Here is a 17,948-nt window from a genome sequence, read left to right as displayed (position 1 = left end):
GACATAGCTTTGTTCAGTGTGTACAGTGTCTCAGGTGCAGTTTGTTCAGTCTGTACGGTGTCTCAGATATAGTTTTGTTCAGTCTGTACAGTCTCAGACATGGATTCGTTCAATCTGTAAGGTGTCTTTGTTCAGTCTGCACTTGTTCAGTCTGTACGGTGTCTCGGACATAGCTTTGTTCAGTCTGTTCGGTGTCTGTGACATAGCTTTGTTCAGTCTGTTCGGTGTCTGTGACATAGCTTTGTTCAGTCTGTACGGTGTCTGTGACATAGCTTTGTTCAGTCTGTACGGTGTCTGTGACATGGCTTTGTTCAGTCTGTTCGGTGTCTGTGACATAGATTTGTTCAGTCTGTACGGTGTCTCAGACATAGCTTTGTTCAGTCTGTACGGTGTCTCAGACATAGCTTTGTTCAGTCTGTACGGTGTCTGTGACATAGCTAGTCTGTACGGTGTCTGTGACATAGCTTTGTTCAGTCTGTACGGTGTCTGTGACATAGCTTTGTTCAGTCTGTACGGTGTCTGTGACATAGCTTTGTTCAGTCTGTACGGTGTCTGTGACATAGCTTTGTTCAGTCTATACAGTGTCTCAGACATAGCTTTGTTCAGTCTGTACGATGTCTCAGACATAGCTTTGTTCAGTCTGTACGATGTCTCAGACATAGCTTTGTTCAGTCTGTACGGTGTCTCAGATATAGTTTGTTATGTCTGTATGTGTCTCAGACATAGCTTTGTTCAGTGTGTACAGTGTCTCAGGTGCAGTTTGTTCAGTCTGTACGGTGTCTCAGATATAGTTTTGTTCAGTCTGTACAGTCTCAGACATGGATTCGTTCAATCTGTAAGGTGTCTTTGTTCAGTCTGCACTTGTTCAGTCTGTACGGTGTCTCAGACATAGCTTTGTTCAGTCTGTTCGGTGTCTGTGACATAGCTTTGTTCAGTCTGTACGGTGTCTGTGACATAGCTTTGTTCAGTCTGTACGGTGTCTGTGACATGGCTTTGTTCAGTCTGTTCGGTGTCTGTGACATAGATTTGTTCAGTCTGTACGGTGTCTGTGACATAGCTTTGTTCAGTCTGTACGGTGTCTCAGACATAGCTTTGTTCAGTCTGTACGGTGTCTGTGACATAGCTAGTCTGTACGGTGTCTGTGACATAGCTTTGTTCAGTCTGTACGGTGTCTGTGACATAGCTAGTCTGTACGGTGTCTGTGACATAGCTTTGTTCAGTCTGTACGGTGTCTCAGACATAGCTTTGTTCAGTCTGTACGGTGTCTCAGACATGGCTTTGTTCAGTCTGTATGGTGTCTTTGTTCAGTCTGTACTGTGTCTCAGACATAACTTTATTTAGTCTGTACAGTGTCTTTCTTCAGTCTGAACGGTGTCTGTGACATAGCTTTGTTCAGTCTGAACGGTGTCTGTGACATAGCTTTGTACAGTCTGTAGGGTGTCTGTGACATAGCTTTGTTCAGTCTGAACGGTGTCTGTGACATAGCTTTGTTCAGTTTGTACAGTGTCTGTGACATAGGTTTGTTCAGTCTGTACGGTGTCTGTGACATAGCTTTGTTCAGTCTGTACGGTGTTTCAGACATAGCTTTGTTCAGTCTGTACGGTGTCTGTGACATAGCTAGTCTGTACGGTGTCTGTGACATAGCTTTGTTCAGTCTGTACGGTGTCTGTGACATAGCTTTGTTCAGTCTGTACGGTGTCTCAGACATAGCTTTGTTCAGTCCGTACAGTGTCTCAGACATGGCTTTGTTCAGTCTGTATGGTGTCTTTGTTCAGTCTGTAGTACTGTGTCTCAGACATAACTTTATTTAGTCTGTACAGTGTCTTTCTTCAGTCTGAACGGTGTCTGTGACATAGCTTTGTTCAGTCTGAACGGTGTCTGTGGCATAGCTTTGTTCAGTCTGTACGGTGTCTGTGACATAGGTTTGTACAGTCTGTACGGTGTCTGTGACATAGCTTTGTACAGTCTGTACGGTGTCTGTGACATAGGTTTGTACAGTCTGTACGGTGTCTGTGACATAGCTTTGTTCAGTCTGTACGGTGTCTGTGACATAGCTTTGTTCAGTCTGTACGGTGTCTCAGACATAGCTTTGTACAGTCTGTACGGTGTCTCAGACATAGCTTTGTACAGTCTGTAGGGTGTCTTTGTTCAGTCTCTACAGTGTCTCTGACATAGCTATGTTCAGTATGTACGGTGTCTGTGACATAGCTTTGTTCAGTCTGTACGGTGTCTTTGTTCAGTCTGTACGGTGTCTCAGACATAGCTTTGTTCAGTCTGTATGGTGTCTTTGTTCAGTCTGTAGGGTGTCTCAGACATAGCTTTGTACAGTCTGTACGGTGTCTCAGACATAGCTATGTTCAGTATGTACAGTGTCTCTGACATAGCTATTTTCAGTCTGTATGGTGTCTTTGTTCAGTCTGTACAGTGTCTCTGACATAGCTTTGTTCAGTCCGTACAGTGTCTCAGACATGGCTTTGTTCAGTCTGTATGGTGTCTTTGTTCAGTCTGTAGTACTGTGTCTCAGACATAACTTTATTTAGTCTGTACAGTGTCTTTCTTCAGTCTGAACGGTGTCTGTGACATAGCTTTGTTCAGTCTGAACGGTGTCTGTGACATAGCTTTGTTCAGTCTGAACGGTGTCTGTGACATAGCTTTGTTCAGTCTGAACGGTGTATGTGGCATAGCTTTGTTCAGTCTGAACGGTGTCTGTGACATAGCTTTGTTCAGTTTGTACAGTGTCTGTGACATAGCTTTGTTCAGTCTGAACGGTGTCTGTGACATAGCTTTGTTCAGTCTGAATGGTGTCTGTGACATAGCTTTGTTCAGTCTGAACGGTGTCTGTGACATAGCTTTGTTCAGTCTGAACGGTGTCTGTGACATAGCTTTGTTCAGTTTGTACAGTGTCTGTGACATAGGTTTGTTCAGTCTGTACAGTGTCTGTGACATAGGTTTCTTCAGTCTGTACAGTGTCTGTGACATAGGTTTCTTCAGTCTGTACAGTGTCTGTGACATAGCTTTGTTCAGTATATACAGTGTCTCAGATATAACTTTGTTCAGTTTGTACAGTGTCTGTGACATAGGTTTCTTCAGTCTGTAGAGTGTCTGTGACATAGCTTTGTACAGTCTGTACGGTGTCTGTGACATAGCTTTGTACAGTCTGTACGGTGTCTGTGACATAGGTTTGTACAGTCTGTACGGTGTCTGTGACATAGCTTTGTTCAGTCTGTACGGTGTCTGTGACATAGGTTTGTACAGTCTGTACGGTGTCTGTGACATAGCTTTGTACAGTCTGTACGGTGTCTGTGACATAGGTTTGTACAGTCTGTACGGTGTCTGTGACATAGGTTTGTACAGTCTGTACGGTGTCTGTGACATAGCTTTGTTCAGTCTGTACGGTGTCTGTGACATAGCTTTGTTCAGTCTGTACGGTGTCTCAGACATAGCTTTGTACAGTCTGTACGGTGTCTCAGACATAGCTTTGTACAGTCTGTAGGGTGTCTTTGTTCAGTCTCTACAGTGTCTCTGACATAGCTATGTTCAGTATGTACGGTGTCTGTGACATAGCTTTGTTCAGTCTGTATGGTGTCTTTGTTCAGTCTGTACAGTGTCTCAGACATAGCTTTGTTCAGTCTGTATGGTGTCTTTGTTCAGTCTGTAGGGTGTCTCAGACATAGCTTTGTACAGTCTGTACGGTGTCTCAGACATAGCTATGTTCAGTATGTACAGTGTCTCTGACATAGCTATTTTCAGTCTGTATGGTGTCTTTGTTCAGTCTGTACAGTGTCTCTGACATAGCTATGTTCAGTATGTACGGTGTCTGTGACATAGCTTTGTTCAGTCTGTATGGTGTCTTTGTTCAGTCTGTACAGTGTCTCTGACATGGCTTTGTTCAGTTTGTACGGTGTCTTTGTTCAGTCTGTACAGTGTCTCTGACATAGCTATGTTCAGTCTGTATGGTGTCTTTGTTCAGTCTGTACAGTGTCTCTGACATAGCTTTGTTCAGTCTGTATGGTGTCTTTCTTCAGTCTGTACGGTGTCCCTGACAAAGCTTTGTTCAGTCTGTTCGGTGTCAGTGGTCCGCTCCAAACAGCATACAAGAAATGTTCTGTCTGCCCACGACAGCAAGGATTGTATGGCTGTGTAGCAGCTGTCAAAAACTGCTGACTGGTTGACTGTCCATGAGTGGAGAGGCTTGCTGTGCGTGTTGAACAGCACGTGTCTGGCACTGAATGCTGAGGCACACCAAGGAAAAAACAACACAACGTGGATCAGATAACTAAAAAAAACCCACAACAAACAAACACAAAAACGCCCAGAAATTCCACACACAAAAAACACATGACTAGTGGGCGAGGTTGTGAGATAGTTTTGGACCAAAGGCAAGGTTGAATGAGAAATCCCACAATAACGGCATCTGATGGGAAAAGAGCCACATCAAACATTAAAAAAAGAAATCCCACAATAACGGTATTTGATGGGAAAAGAGCCACATCATACATTAAAGAAAGAAATCCCACAATAACGGCATTTGATGGGAAAAGAGCCTCATCAAACATTAAAAAAAGAAATCCCACAATAACGGCATCTGATGGGAAAAGAGCCACATCATACATTAAAGAAAGAAATCCCACAATAACGGCATCTGATGGGAAAAGAACCACATCAAACATTAAAGAAAGAAATCCCACAATAACGGCATTTGATGGGAAAAGAGCCACATCATACATTAAAGAAAGAAATCCCACAATAACGGCATCTGATGGGAAAAGAACCACATCAAACATTAAAAAAATCAAAGCCCACCAATAACCAAACCAAAAAAGTCAGTAATTGGTGTCATCGAAGCCAAAGTAGGCCATATCAGGCGCGTACTTGGCCTTGACCTTGGCCATCAGCTCTAGAGACAAGGAGGTCAAGGCCTTGCGCAGGTAGTCTTGCTTTTGCAGCTTGAGTTCTTTACTGTTGGGCGACGCCGCCCTGAAGGCCCTCAGCACCTGATCCTGGAACTCCCTGACAGACAGCGCCCCGGACGAGGGCTTGGGGACGGGCGCCGTGTCGGGGATGTACCCGTTCACCTGGAAAGCCTTCCACAGCCGGCGGGTGAGGGTGGTGCTGTTTACGCACGACGTGTAAAACTTCTTGCTGCGGACACGCTCAAAATTGTAGTGGACCAAAGTGGTCAGCTCCTTCTCTTTCTGGGCGTGGTAGTCCACGTCCCTCAGCACCCAGTCCATGCCCATGCGGCGCAGCATGAAGAGGCTATCCTGGGTGAAGGTCTTCATGCTGCCCACCAAGGCGGGCTGGAACTGGCAGGGGTCACAGCGCAGGTAGATGGGCTCCCAGTGCGGCTCGTGCGCCGTCAGACTGAACTGCACGAACTCCGGGAACGTCACGTCGTGGCCGCACTTCCGAGCCGCTGGCGTGGCGTTCTGGCCCCGGACTCTGTGGACGGCCGGAACACCGACCTCCTGCCAGAAGTCCGGGAGGAAGAGCTTGTCGACGTAAGCGCTCCATAGGCGGGAGAAGGGATGTCGCACAAACATGAAGCGCAGGAATTGCATGGCTCTGTCCCGGACGGCTCCCCAGGGCAGGCCGTGGGAGTGCCTGGTGCCGTGCACCTTCAGGCGGGGGATGTCCCAGGGAGAGCTGACCGCGTCCCCCGTGAAGTTGTGCAGGAAGGAGAAGACCCGGATCCAGAACGTGCAGCCCACTTTGGGCAGAAAGCAATAGGCCACGCGGGAGGGATCGTGCGTGAAGATGCCGGTGACCAGACCCAGAGAGCGGTGTCGGGCACATGCCTGCTGCAGGCGGGCTGACCTCTGGAACAGGTCGTTCAGCAGGTCCGGGGACTCGCCGCCAACGTCGTGGGAAGCGAAAAGGTCAGCGGCACTGGCCGGGAAGGTCCACTGCTGCCCCGGGTCTTTCCGGCTGGCGGGCTGACCGCCAGGCCCGCTTGTCTTCACTGGCAACAGCGGCGATGCCACTGTAACAGTAACGTGCTTCCTTGTAGTGTAGTGTAGTGTAGTGTAGTGTAGTGTAGTGTAGCGTAGTGTAGTGTAGTGTAGTGTAGTGTAGTGTAGTGTAGCGTAGTGTAGTGTAGTGTAGTGTAGCGTAGTGCAGGGCAGGGCAGTATAGTGTAGTGTAGTGTAGTGTAGTGCAGTGCAGTGTAGTGTAGAGTAGTATAGTGTAGTGTAGTAGTGCCGTGCAGTGCAGTGTAGTGTAGTGTAGTATAGTGTAGTGTAGTAGTGTCGTGCAGTGTAGTGTAGTATAGTGTAGTGTAGTGCAGTGCAGTGCAGTGTAGTGTAGTGTAGTGTTGTGTAGTGGAGTGCGGTGCAGTACAGTGCAGTGCAGTGTAGTATACTGGAGTGGAGTGCAGTGTAGTACAGTGTAGCTAAGTGTAGTGCTGTGCAGCGTAATGTAGTGTAGTGTTGTGCAGTGTAGTGTAGTGTAGTGTAGTGTAGTGTAGTGTAGTGCAGTGTAGTGTAGTGAAGTGTGTAGTGCAGTGCAGTGTAGTGTAGTGAAGTGCAGTGTAGTGCAGTGCAGTGAGGTGTAGTGTAGTGTAGTGCAGTGCAGTGTAGTGTAGTGTAGTGTAGTGTAGTGTAGTATAGTGTAGTGCAGTGTAGTGTAGTGTAGTGCAGTGCAGTGTAGTGTAGAGTAGTATAGTGTAGTGTAGTAGTGCCGTGCAGTGTAGTGTAGTGTAGTGCAGTGTAGTGTAGTGTAGTGTAGTGTAGTGTAGTGCAGTGTAGTGTAGTGTAGTGAAGTGTGTAGTGCAGTGTAGTGTAGTGTAGTAGTGCCGTGCAGTGTAGTGTAGTGTAGTGCAGTGTAGTGTAGTGAAGTGTGTAGTGCAGTGCAGTGCCGTGCCGTGCCGTGCAGTGCAGTGCAGTGTAGTGCAGTGCAGTGCAGTGTAGTGTAGTGTAGTGGAGTGGAGTGGAGTGGAGTAGTGCCGTGCAGTGCAGTGCAGTGTAGTGTAGTGTAGTGTAGTGCAGTGTAGTGTAGTGCAGTGCAGTGCAGTGCAGTGCAGTGCAGTGCAGTGCAGTGTAGTGTAGTGCAGTACAGTGTAGTGTAGTGTAGAGTAGTGTAGTGTAGTGTAGTGTAGTGCTGTAGTGCAGTGTAGTGTAGTGTAGTTCAGTGCAGTGCAATGCAGTGCATTGCAGTGTAGTGCAGTGTAGTGTAGTGTAGAGCAGTGTAGTGCTGTAGCGCAGTGTATTGCAGTGTAGTGCAGTGCAGTGGAGTGCAGTGCAGTGCAGTGCAGTGCAGTGTAGCGCAGTGTAGTGTAGTGTAGTGTAGAGCAGTGTAGTGCTGTAGTGTAGTGTAGTGTAGTGCAATGTAGTGCTGTAGTGTAGTGTAGTGTAGTGCAGTGTAGTGTAGTACTGTAGTGTAGTGCTGTAGAGTAGTGTAGTGTAATGTAGTGTAGTATAGTGTAGCGTAGTGTAGTGTGGTATTGTGTAGTGTAGTGTGGTGTAGTGCAGTGTAGTGCTGTAGTGGAGTGCAGTGCAGTGCTGTGTAGTATAGTGGAGTGGAGTGCAGTGGAGTATAGTGTAGTGTAATGTAGTGCAGAGTAGTGTTGTGCAGTGTAGTGTAGTGCAGTGCAGTGTAGTGTAGTGTAGTGTAGTGTAGTGTAGTGTAGTGTAGTGTAGTGAAGTGGAGAGCAGTGTAGTGTATTGTGGTGTGGTGTAGTGTAGTGTAGTGCAGTGTAGTGTAGTGCAGTGTAGTGCAGTGCAATGTAGTGTAGTGTGGTATAGTATAGTGTAGTGTAGTGCAGTGTAGCGTAGCGTAGTGTAGTGTGGTGTAGTGCAGTGTAGTGCTGTAGTGGAGTGCAGTGCAGTGTAGTATAGTGTAGTGTAGTGTAGTGCAGTGCAGTGTAGTGTAGTGTAGTGCTGTGCAGTGTAGTGCAGTGCATTGTAGTGTAGTGTAGTGTAGTGCAGTGCAGTGTTATGCAGTGTAGTGTAGTGCAGTGTAGTGTAGTGTTGTGTGATGCAGTGTACTGCAGTGCAGTGCAGTGTAGTGTAATGCAGTGTTGTGCAGTGTAGTGTAGTGTAGAGCAGTGTAGTGTAGTGTAGAGCAGTGCGGTGTAGTGCTGTAGTGTAGTGTAGGGTAGGGTAGTGTTGTGCAGTGATGTAGTGTAGTGTAGTTTAGTGTAGTGTAGTGTAGTTTGTGCAGTGCTGTAGTGTAGTGTAGTGTAGTGTAGTGTAGTGTAGTGTAGAGCAGTGCGGTGTAGTGCTGTAGTGTAGTGTTGTGCAGTGCTGTAGTGTAGTGTAGTTTAGTGTAGTGTAGTGTAGTTTGTGCAGTGCTGTAGTGTAGTGTAGTTTAGTGTAGTGTAGTGTAGTTTGTGCAGTGCTGTAGTGTAGTGTAGTGTAGTGTAGTAGAGTGTAGTGTAGTGTTGTGTTGTGCAGTGCTGTAGTGTAGTGTAGTTTAATGTAGTGTAGTTTGTGCAGTGCTGTAGTGTAGTGTAGTGTAGTGTAGTGTAGTAGAGTGTAGTGTAGTGTTGTGTTGTGCAGTGATGTAGTGTAGTGCAGTGCAGTGCAGTGCAGTGTAGTGTAGTGTAGTATAGTGTAGTGCAGTACAGACTAGTACAGTGTCGTGCAGTGCAGTGAATTACAGTGGTGTGCAGTTCAATGTAGTATAGTATAGTATAGTATAGTATAGTATAGTGTAGTTCGTTCTAATGTAGTGTAGCGTAGTGGGCTCCTGAATTGTCTGTGTTGTATTGTATCGAGTACTGTTTGTAAAATGAAGTGAAACAGGAGGCAAGGCCTTCTAGACTCACTTGCGATGTGCTCTTTAGCCAATTACAGCAACATGAAGAGAAAGAGAGAGACAGAGAGATAGAGAGAGAGAGAGAGAGAGAGAGAGAGAGACAGAGAGAGAGAGAGAGAGAGAGAGACAGAGAGAGAGAGACAGAGAGAGAGAGAGAGAGAGAGACAGAGAGATAGAGAGAGAGAGAGAGACAGAGAGAGAGAGAGAGAGAGAGAGAGCGAACGAACAAAAGTTGTTGTTTTTTAATTGGGGGAATTGGAATAACCATACATGTGCTTTTTTTCATCCAGCCCTCAGGGCAAAGATAAAACGAAAACAATGAATCACAAAGTAATAAATAAGGACACGACATTCACATACACATTTAAATATGCACATGTACATAATCCTGATACAAACTTCATATTATGAAGGTGCCAATGACCACACACAAAAAACAAAACAAAACAAAACATAACAAAAAACCCAACAAACAAACCAATAACGAAGTATGAAGGACAGTGATTGTGGTTGTATATATAGGGTATTGCAATAGTGGTTAGACATAACTAAACTATATGTGTATATTCAATAGAATCAAATTAAATAAAAAGTAGGATTCTTGACATATTCATCCATTAGGTGTGTATTGCAATCTTTTCTGAATTCTTGAATACTTTTCTGTACATTAAAATTGGATGAAATATTACTCCATAAACAGCCTTCTGAATAAATGAGACTGGATTTAGACAGATCTACTCTTGGGGTGGGGATCTTAATCTTGTTGGTCTGACGGACTAGCGTGGTGGGGAATCTATCTCTCAAAGATGGAGCATGATTAGACATGATTTTAAACATAAAAAGTGCTTTGTTGTATTCAAGTTTAAGCTTTAGGGGAAGAATATCTAAGTGTCTGTATTCGTCAGCAGTCAATGATGAAGATTTCAGAAGGATTAATTTAAGAGCTCGTCTATGCAGACTTAGTAAAGGTTTTAGTACATTATTGCTAGCTGAATCCCAGAGTGTTGACGCATAGTTAATATGTGATTCAAAATAAGCAAAAAAGAATAATTTTCGACAATATAACTCAAGAAAATGTTTAATTCTGGATAGCTGGTAAATTTTTCTGGATAGAGTTTTGCATAATGACATAATATGATTAGACCAAGATAAGTTGTTATCAGTGGTGACTCCAAGAATTTTATGATTACCAACTTCGTCTATTGGTTGACCATTTATGGATAGGGGTGGAAGGTTGTGTGAAACGTTTTGGCGTTTCTGTCTGGTGGTGATTATGAGACGTTTCGTTTTCTTTGGATGTAGATGCATGTGATTTAAATTGGACCATGCTTTGTTGCAGAGTATAGTACACTTTGTCTATTGTGGTGTGGTTTGTATGTAATGTTGTATCATCTGCAAACATCTCACATAAGGCATTAATAAACAGAGGCAAATGATTTACATAAATAGAAAATAATATTGGACCAAGAACTGAACCTCGAGGTACTCCATAATAGATAGACTGTAAAGAGGATTGAGATTCATTAATAGATACAATTTGTCTTTTGTCTGATAGAAATGAGGATATGAGTTCAAGTGTAAGACTGTAAAGAGGATTGAGATTCATTAATAGATACAATTTGTCTTTTGTCTGATAGAAATGAGGATATGAGTTCAAGTGTAAGACTGTAAAGAGGATTGAGATTCATTAATAGATACAATTTGTCTTTTGTCTGATAGAAATGAGGATATGAGTTCAAGTGTATTCCCAGAAAAGCCATACAATTTTAGTTTTTCTCAAAAGAAAAGTGTGGTCTATTACATCGAATGCTTTCATAAAATCTACAACGAGAACACCAGTAATTTCATTATTGTTTGTATCTGTGAGCCATTGTTCGACTAAGTGAGTGCTGTATGACAGGAGCGCTTGGACCTGAAACCAGATTGGTTTGGATGAAACAGTTTGTAGTGGAGGATATGTTTGTTAATGTGTGTGTGTGTGTGTGTGTGTGTGTGTGTGTGCTTGTGTGCGCGCGCGCGCGCGCGCGCGCGCGCGCGCGCGTGTGTGTGTGTGTGTGTGTGTGAGAGAGAGAGAGAGAGAGAGAGATGGTTAAAAGTGTGTTTTGTATTAAATACTGTAAAGCTTGGGGGGGGAAGGTACAAGTACGTGTTAATTTCGAAAGCAAGAAGACTTACTCAAAACACGCATGCTTACTAACACCCAAAGTTAACATTTAAACTTATGTATTTTTAGCGCGATAAAGTCTTTAATTTATAGGTGTATTCGAGGTGATAACACACAACATTCAAATCATGATACTTTGATGAATCCGGACTATTAAGATTTTTTCCTGTTCGATAACATTGCCATCGCCTCAGGTACGCCGCAACATGTTAATGATAATAATGACAGTGAAAATTTATATAGTGCCTTCAAAAACTCAAAGCGCTTTCCAGTAACAGCAAAATTAATAGTAATACCATAGAAACAATAACATGTTGCCGTATTCTCCAGATCTGCGCAGACTAGTGTATGCCACCGAAACTGAGGTGCCGTCAATTCAAAATTTCCTCTTATGTTTACTGTAGTTAATTCAGTATCCACTTTGAAATATTCATATACAAAAAACATGTCGATGGTGTAGTTAGTATCTTTGTGGATGTTCTGTCCAAAATGTGTGTGTGTGTGTGTGTGTGTGTGTGTGTGTGTGTGTGTGTGTGTGTGTGTTTTCTTTCTTTTTTTAACAAGAAAAACGATTTCAAACGCAAACATATGTTCAGGCTGTTGGGAAGAGCTCAATCATGATTTTCTGGATCTGGAAATACGGCTTAACCCGGAAGACATACAACCTGATTTTGGTATGACTAAATATTTTGTTCCACTATGTTTCGTCCAAATTTGGTATTGGCAAAGTATTTTCCAGAAAAAAACCGAATTTGTTATTAAAGTTTACCATGGACACACACGCACACACGCACGCACGCTCTCTCTCTCTCTCTCTCTCTCTCTCTCTCTCTCACACACACATACACACCCAACCGAACCGAACATAGTGAGTCAGCCAGTAACCAGATACTATATTCAGCTGTAAGCTGGGATCTGTAGCATGCTAGAGACAGACGACTATGGTAATAAACAGACACATGCATAGTTAAAAAAAAAAAGAGAGAAGAATTTGGAATATGTAACGAGAAGTCAAGCTGCATTGCTTTGAATTCCGCAGGTTTTAAAAACATATCTACTGGTTAGGTTATGTGTGTTTACACACAGCATTTGCGTAATGACCTAGTATTTCGGTTGTCTAGGTATCCATGTATATGTATGTACATGAAAAACAAAAGAGGCAAGGCCTTCAAGACTCACTTGTGACATGCACTTACTACAATAATTGAATCAAAACACAAAAAAATCAATTGCAAAACAAGTCATGTGCACCTCCCAACATAGAAATATAGACCACACAAAGTTGTGTTGGATTTCACATTGTTTATCTTTTTTATTTATTTATTTTTTTCACTAAAAAAACTCACACTTGCTTTTGTTCAAATGAAAGAGGAAATGCACCTCAGTGTGACCAACATACAGACACACACAGACACACACAAGACAGGTAATAAAGTTAAATTACATTTTATACATATACAAATATATAAGATGTAACTGAATTTTTTGTTAAACTATTACGTAATGCATTATAAGCGTAATCATAGAGAAAACAATTAATACAATGTGAAAAACTCAATATGGGTATTAACAATGTGCCTGTCTGCTTTATGATTACAATTAGTATTAGAATAAATGACATTCACAACATTAACACATTTTCATCTTTTTTTTTGTGATAACCCTGATTCAGTAAGACCCAACACACACACACACACACACACACACACACACACACACATATATATATATATATATATATATCTGCCATGCACCTCTAATTCAGTAAATACATTTCACATTTGAATATATATATATATATATATATGAACACAACAAACTTTCATTTATCATATATCTATTATCTTCATGAATAAAGAATTTTATCTTGTAATCTCTCTCTGTCTCTTTCTCATACACATCTAATTCAGTTAATGCATTCCACATTTGAATCTATTTTGCGCACAATTATTGTTACAGAACCTCTCTCTCTCTCTCTCGCACATACACACAGACACACATTAACCAACATGTCCTCCACTACAAACTGTTTCATCCAAACCAATCAGGTTTCAGGTCCATGCGCTCCTGTCATACAGCACTCACTAACTTAGTTGAACAAGATATATATATATATATATATATATATATATATATATATATATATATATATATATTCAAATGTGGAATGTATTTACTGAATTAGAGGTGCATGACAGATAGATATATATATATATATATATATATATATATATATATGTGTGTGTGTGTGTGTGTGTGTGAGTTTGAAGAAATTCAATATCGAAGTTCAAATTCACAAGACATGTCATAGTATTCAGATCTATATTAAATTGTATGATATGAATAATATTGATTCAACCCACACATGTTCTGACCTTGATTATAAAGATGATATCAAGTTGACAGGATCTGTTGTTCAGGATGGCTGTGTTTCAAAGGCGTGTGACACTGTGTTGTCTAGTCTGGTGTCGTTTTCGTAGTGCAGGCCCGGGGTAGTCTGCCGCTGATGCAGAAACTGAGCCAGTGGGGAGTTGTCAGACTGGTCAGTTTTGAGGGTGGATGGCTGACTGACTTCGTCAGTGGTCGCTGTCTCTGCCGTTGTTGTTGTTCTTTTTCTTTCCCTTCTCTACCGCCTTCATGTGTTGTTGAACACAGTGTGTTGTTAACAAGCATCGTCTGCTACAAGCATGACTGACATCAGTCTCGGGGTAAATGGCGCCCATTTTACCATCTAATTTTATAGTCTTAAAGTTGATATGAAAATTGAGTATTTTGTTAAACTAATAACATGTAGAGCCAAGTACGAGTACTTCTAAACGTTGTATGAAGTGAAAAGGACTTAATTTTGAAAAAAATGAAGTAAAGACTGAAAGTTTTCACGTTTCATGACGGGTATTAACTCTCATGGTTTATTATTTTAAACTGTGAATTCCGACTGATTTTGTTGATATTTTTATGGCAGTTTGGGGCATAATCCAGTAAGTCATGAGGCGTTCACAAATTATTTTCTGAATAAATATTTAACGGTCTCCTTCTCCAACTTTCCATCAGATGTTATCGTGTATTGTCGATTGAATATTGGATTGAACGGGCAGGTCAACTACTTGAAACAAAATGTCACCCTTCGAGCTTGCGAGCACGCGCTTTGAATATGTATAAATATGTGTACGCAATTGATTTTTGCCCATGACTTTCAGGGCTCAGCCAATAGATCTATAAAGTCCACTCATAGTATTGATTTGAGTATTTTCCGAAAAAGACCACTTGGGCGAATGAACATAGTGAAAGCCCTGTACACAGAGTAAAACACAAGCTTTTTGTGTTTTGAGTATAATTTCAAAATGTAATGTTTAAGATGAGAAAGATCACTTTAAAGCAAATTAACCCCCTTAGCATTAATTACAGATTAATTTCCCTTTTTTACTATCTGCACCAAAGACATGCAAAATAAATATATCTTCCATGCTTAGCAAAAGAAGTTCCTGTCTGAACAAAAAATGATAAAAATGACTGCTCTTGTTGTTGTGTCAGAATATCAGATCAAAGTGCCAAGTTTAGAGAATAAAAAAAAATATAAATACAACAGTAAATTCAGTTTGCATATAATTTGGCTTATTTTTAATTTTTTTTTGTGCCCATCCCAGAGGTGCAATATTGTTAAAAAAACAAGATGACTTGAAAGAACTAAATTTTTCCTATTTTTATGCCAAATTTGGTGTCAACTGACAAAGTATTTGCAGAGAAAATGGCAATGTTAAAGTTTACCACACACACACATACACAGACAACCGAACACCGGGTTAAAACATAGACTCACTTTGTTCACACAAGTGAGTCAAAAAGCATATATACATGTGTGTGTGTGTTACAGTTAATGTGAAGGTCTCTCTGAGACTATTGTAGGGAGACAATTCAAAACTGAGACAGAGACATAGACAGACAGAGACAGACAGTGACAGAGAGACAGACAGATACAGAGACAGACAGACAGTGACAGAGAGACAGACAGATACAGAGACAGACAGACAGACAGACAGACAAACTGACCTTTCAGCTGATGAGTATCGTTGCCTGTGGTGAGGAAGGAAGAAGATGACAAGGAGGAGAGGGGCTTAGGTTCCTTTCTGTGAGCAGAGAAGTTCCAGAAAGACCCTTGCAGGATGAGGGACAGCAGCACCACGCCACACAGCACTACCGCCACAACGCGGCGCCACCTGTGCAAGCCTCTCATGCTGACCGCCAGTCTGAAACATCGTGCACGCACGCATTCAGGCACGCGTTCACAAACTTTGCAGACATCAACTGACATGGTTGTCAGAAATTTGAAGATGACTCGGACTGGCGAACTAAATTATTTTGAAAATGGTACAATGCTCCTCTGATCAGCCGCCAATGGACTGCATAAAAAAGGTGTGTTTGTAAAGTTTCCATCCACACCTTGCTCTTTTGCCGTGAATGTAGGTTTTTAGTCAAATATAACCTAAAAAGAAAACCAGTATGATCGTGCTGATTTCCAGCTGAAATAATTGAACAAGATTTTTTTTTTTTTTTTTTTTTTTTTTTTTTTTTGACAAACCTGACAAAACGTCGCTGTGATGAAGAATCGCGAATGATGTGTGTGTTGTGTTACGTGGATAGTTCTACACAGCCAGTTGTATGATATACTGGAAGGTGTGCAGTGGGTGTTTGAACTAAAACAACAGTCACTAACTTCATAAATGACAGTTATTTACTTCCAAACCCCTATTATCTTTGATGTATCAGCGACGTGGAAGTCAAGTCTGACAAACAACCACTGAGAATGCCAAAGAATGGACCAATCATGGAGACGAACTGGTCGACTTACCGTGCTGGTCGAACCACGGATCAACCCACCATGATTCGTCACACCCCGCTTTGGCTGAATAAAATTTTACTTTTTTTTTTTTTTTCTCCAAATATGGAGTTCCTGTAAACATCTGCGATCAATCGGCCATGGTCGGTCTGTTATAGAACTGGTCTGTCGGTCTGTTATAGAACTGGTCTGTCGGTCTGTTATAGAACTGGTCGGTCTGTTATAGAACTGGTCTGTCGGTCTGTTATAGAACTGGTCTGTCGGTCTGCTAATTGAACTGGTCTTTCGGTCTGCTAATTGAACTGGTCTTTCGGTCTGCTAATTGAACTGGTCTTTCGGTCTGTTATAGAACTGGTCGGTCTGTTATAGAACTGGTCTGTCGGTCTGTTATAGAACTGATCTTTCGGTCTGCTAATTGAACTGCTCTGTCGGTCTGTTATAGAACTGGTCTGTCGGTCTGTTATAGAACTGCTCTGTCGGTCTGTTATAGAACTGCTCTGTCGGTCTGTTATAGAACTGGTCTGTCGGTCTGTTATAGAACTGGTCTGTCGGTCTGTTATAGAACTGGTCTGTCGGTCTGTTATAGAACTGCTCTGTCGGTCTGTTATAGAACTGCTCTGTCGGTCTGTTATAGAACTGCTCTGTCGGTCTGTTATAGAACTGGTCTGTCGGTCTGTTATAGAACTGCTCTGTCGGTCTGTTATAGAACTGCTCTGTCGGTCTGTTATAGAACTGGTCTTTCGGTCTGTTATAGAACTGGTCGGTCTGTTATAGAACTGGTCTGTCGGTCTGTTATAGAACTGGTCTGTCGGTCTGTTATAGAACTGGTCGGTCTGTTATAGAACTGGTCTGTCGGTCTGTTATAGAACTGGTCTGTCGGTCTGTTATAGAACTGGTCTGTCGGTCTGCTAATTGAACTGCTCTGTCGGTCTGTTATAGAACTGGTCTGTCGGTCTGTTATAGAACTGGTCTGTCGGTCTGCTAATTGAACTGCTCTGTCGGTCTGTTATAGAACTGGTCTGTCGGTCTGTTATAGAACTGGTCTGTCGGTCTGTTATAGAACTGGTCTGTCGGTCTGTTATAGAACTGCTCTGTCGGTCTGTTATAGAACTGGTCTGTCGGTCTGTTATAGAACTGGTCTGTCGGTCTGTTATAGAACTGGTCTGTCGGTCTGTTATAGAACTGGTCTGTCGGTCTGTTATAGAACTGGTCTGTCGGTCTGCTAATTGAACTAGTCGGTCTGCTGTTGGACTGGCCCTCAAACAATTGAAACTCTGATATCGAGGGAAGTGGTCGGTGCATGCAGGTCTAAAACGACCCTTCCATTTTTCTCCCGTCGTGTTTTAATCAGCTCGTTCTACCCCACAGCGACATGCCTGCTGCAACTCCACGGACCAGCACTGCATGAGCCCACTGCAGTAAAAAGTAATGCTGTTCACTGAATCGGCGAAAATCCAGGGAGATTTGTTGATTAAATCGATCAAAAAAAGCTTCGATACATTTACATGCTTCCGGAATCCGTAAACAGCTCAGTTTAGAACGCCAATTGTACTAAGGAAGAGTTAACGAAACGAGAATTGTGTAAATGTCTCTGTCTCTCTCTAAATCAGAGAGGGGGGGGGGAGGTGAGAGGCAGAGAGAGGAGGTGACAGGGGGGAGGTGAGAGGCAGAGAGGGGGGAGGTGACAGGGGGGAGGTGAGAGGCAGAGAGAGGGGGGAGGAGAGGGGGTAGGTGAGAGGCAGAGAGGAGGGGGGGTGAAAGGGGCGAGGAGAGAGGGGAGGTGAGAGGCAGAGAGAGGGGGGGGAGAGGGGGGAGGAGAGAGGGGGGAGGTGAGAGGGGGGGGAGGTGAGAGGCAGAGGGAGGGGGGAGGAGAGAGGGGGGAGGTGAGAGGCAGATAGAGGGGGGGGAGAGAGGGGGGAGGTGAGAGGCAGAGGGAGGGGGGAGGAGAGAGGGGGGAGGTGAGAGGCAGATAGAGGGGGGGGGGACAGAGGGGAGAGGTGAGAGGCAGAGGGAGGGGGGAGGAGAGAGGGGGGAGGAGAGAGGCAGATAGAGGGGGGGGAGAGGGGGGAGGTGAGAGGCAGAGGGAGGGGGAGGAGAGAGGGGGGAGGAGAGAGGCAGAGAGAGGGGGGGAGGAGAGAGGGGGGGAGGTGAGAGGCAGAGAGAGGGGGGAGGGGAGAGGCAGAGAGAGGGGGG

The 17,948-nt window shown here is 43.2% G+C and overlaps 1 protein-coding gene across 1 annotated transcript in view; it reads right to left on the bottom strand.

Annotated features, from left to right (window-relative positions):
• Positions 1-3,857: 3,857 nt before the first annotated feature.
• LOC143295088 (carbohydrate sulfotransferase 8-like) overlaps positions 3,858-17,948 on the bottom strand; it is a 32,105-nt gene continuing 18,014 nt past the window's right edge. Inside the window, exons 2-3 of the mRNA XM_076606652.1 lie at positions 14,969-15,165; positions 3,858-5,983 (exon numbers count right to left, since the gene is read on the bottom strand). Coding sequence (XP_076462767.1) covers positions 4,824-5,983; positions 14,969-15,152 — 1,344 coding nt within the window. The 5' untranslated portion in view covers positions 15,153-15,165 and the 3' untranslated portion in view covers positions 3,858-4,823. The remainder of the gene's footprint in view (positions 5,984-14,968; positions 15,166-17,948) is intronic.

This window comes from Babylonia areolata, chromosome 20 (assembly GCF_041734735.1).
Source record: "Babylonia areolata isolate BAREFJ2019XMU chromosome 20, ASM4173473v1, whole genome shotgun sequence".
Classification (NCBI taxonomy): domain Eukaryota; kingdom Metazoa; phylum Mollusca; class Gastropoda; order Neogastropoda; family Buccinidae; genus Babylonia; species Babylonia areolata.
The sequence above is the reverse complement of the archived record's forward strand: the minus strand, read 5'-3'. Positions and strand labels throughout refer to the sequence as shown.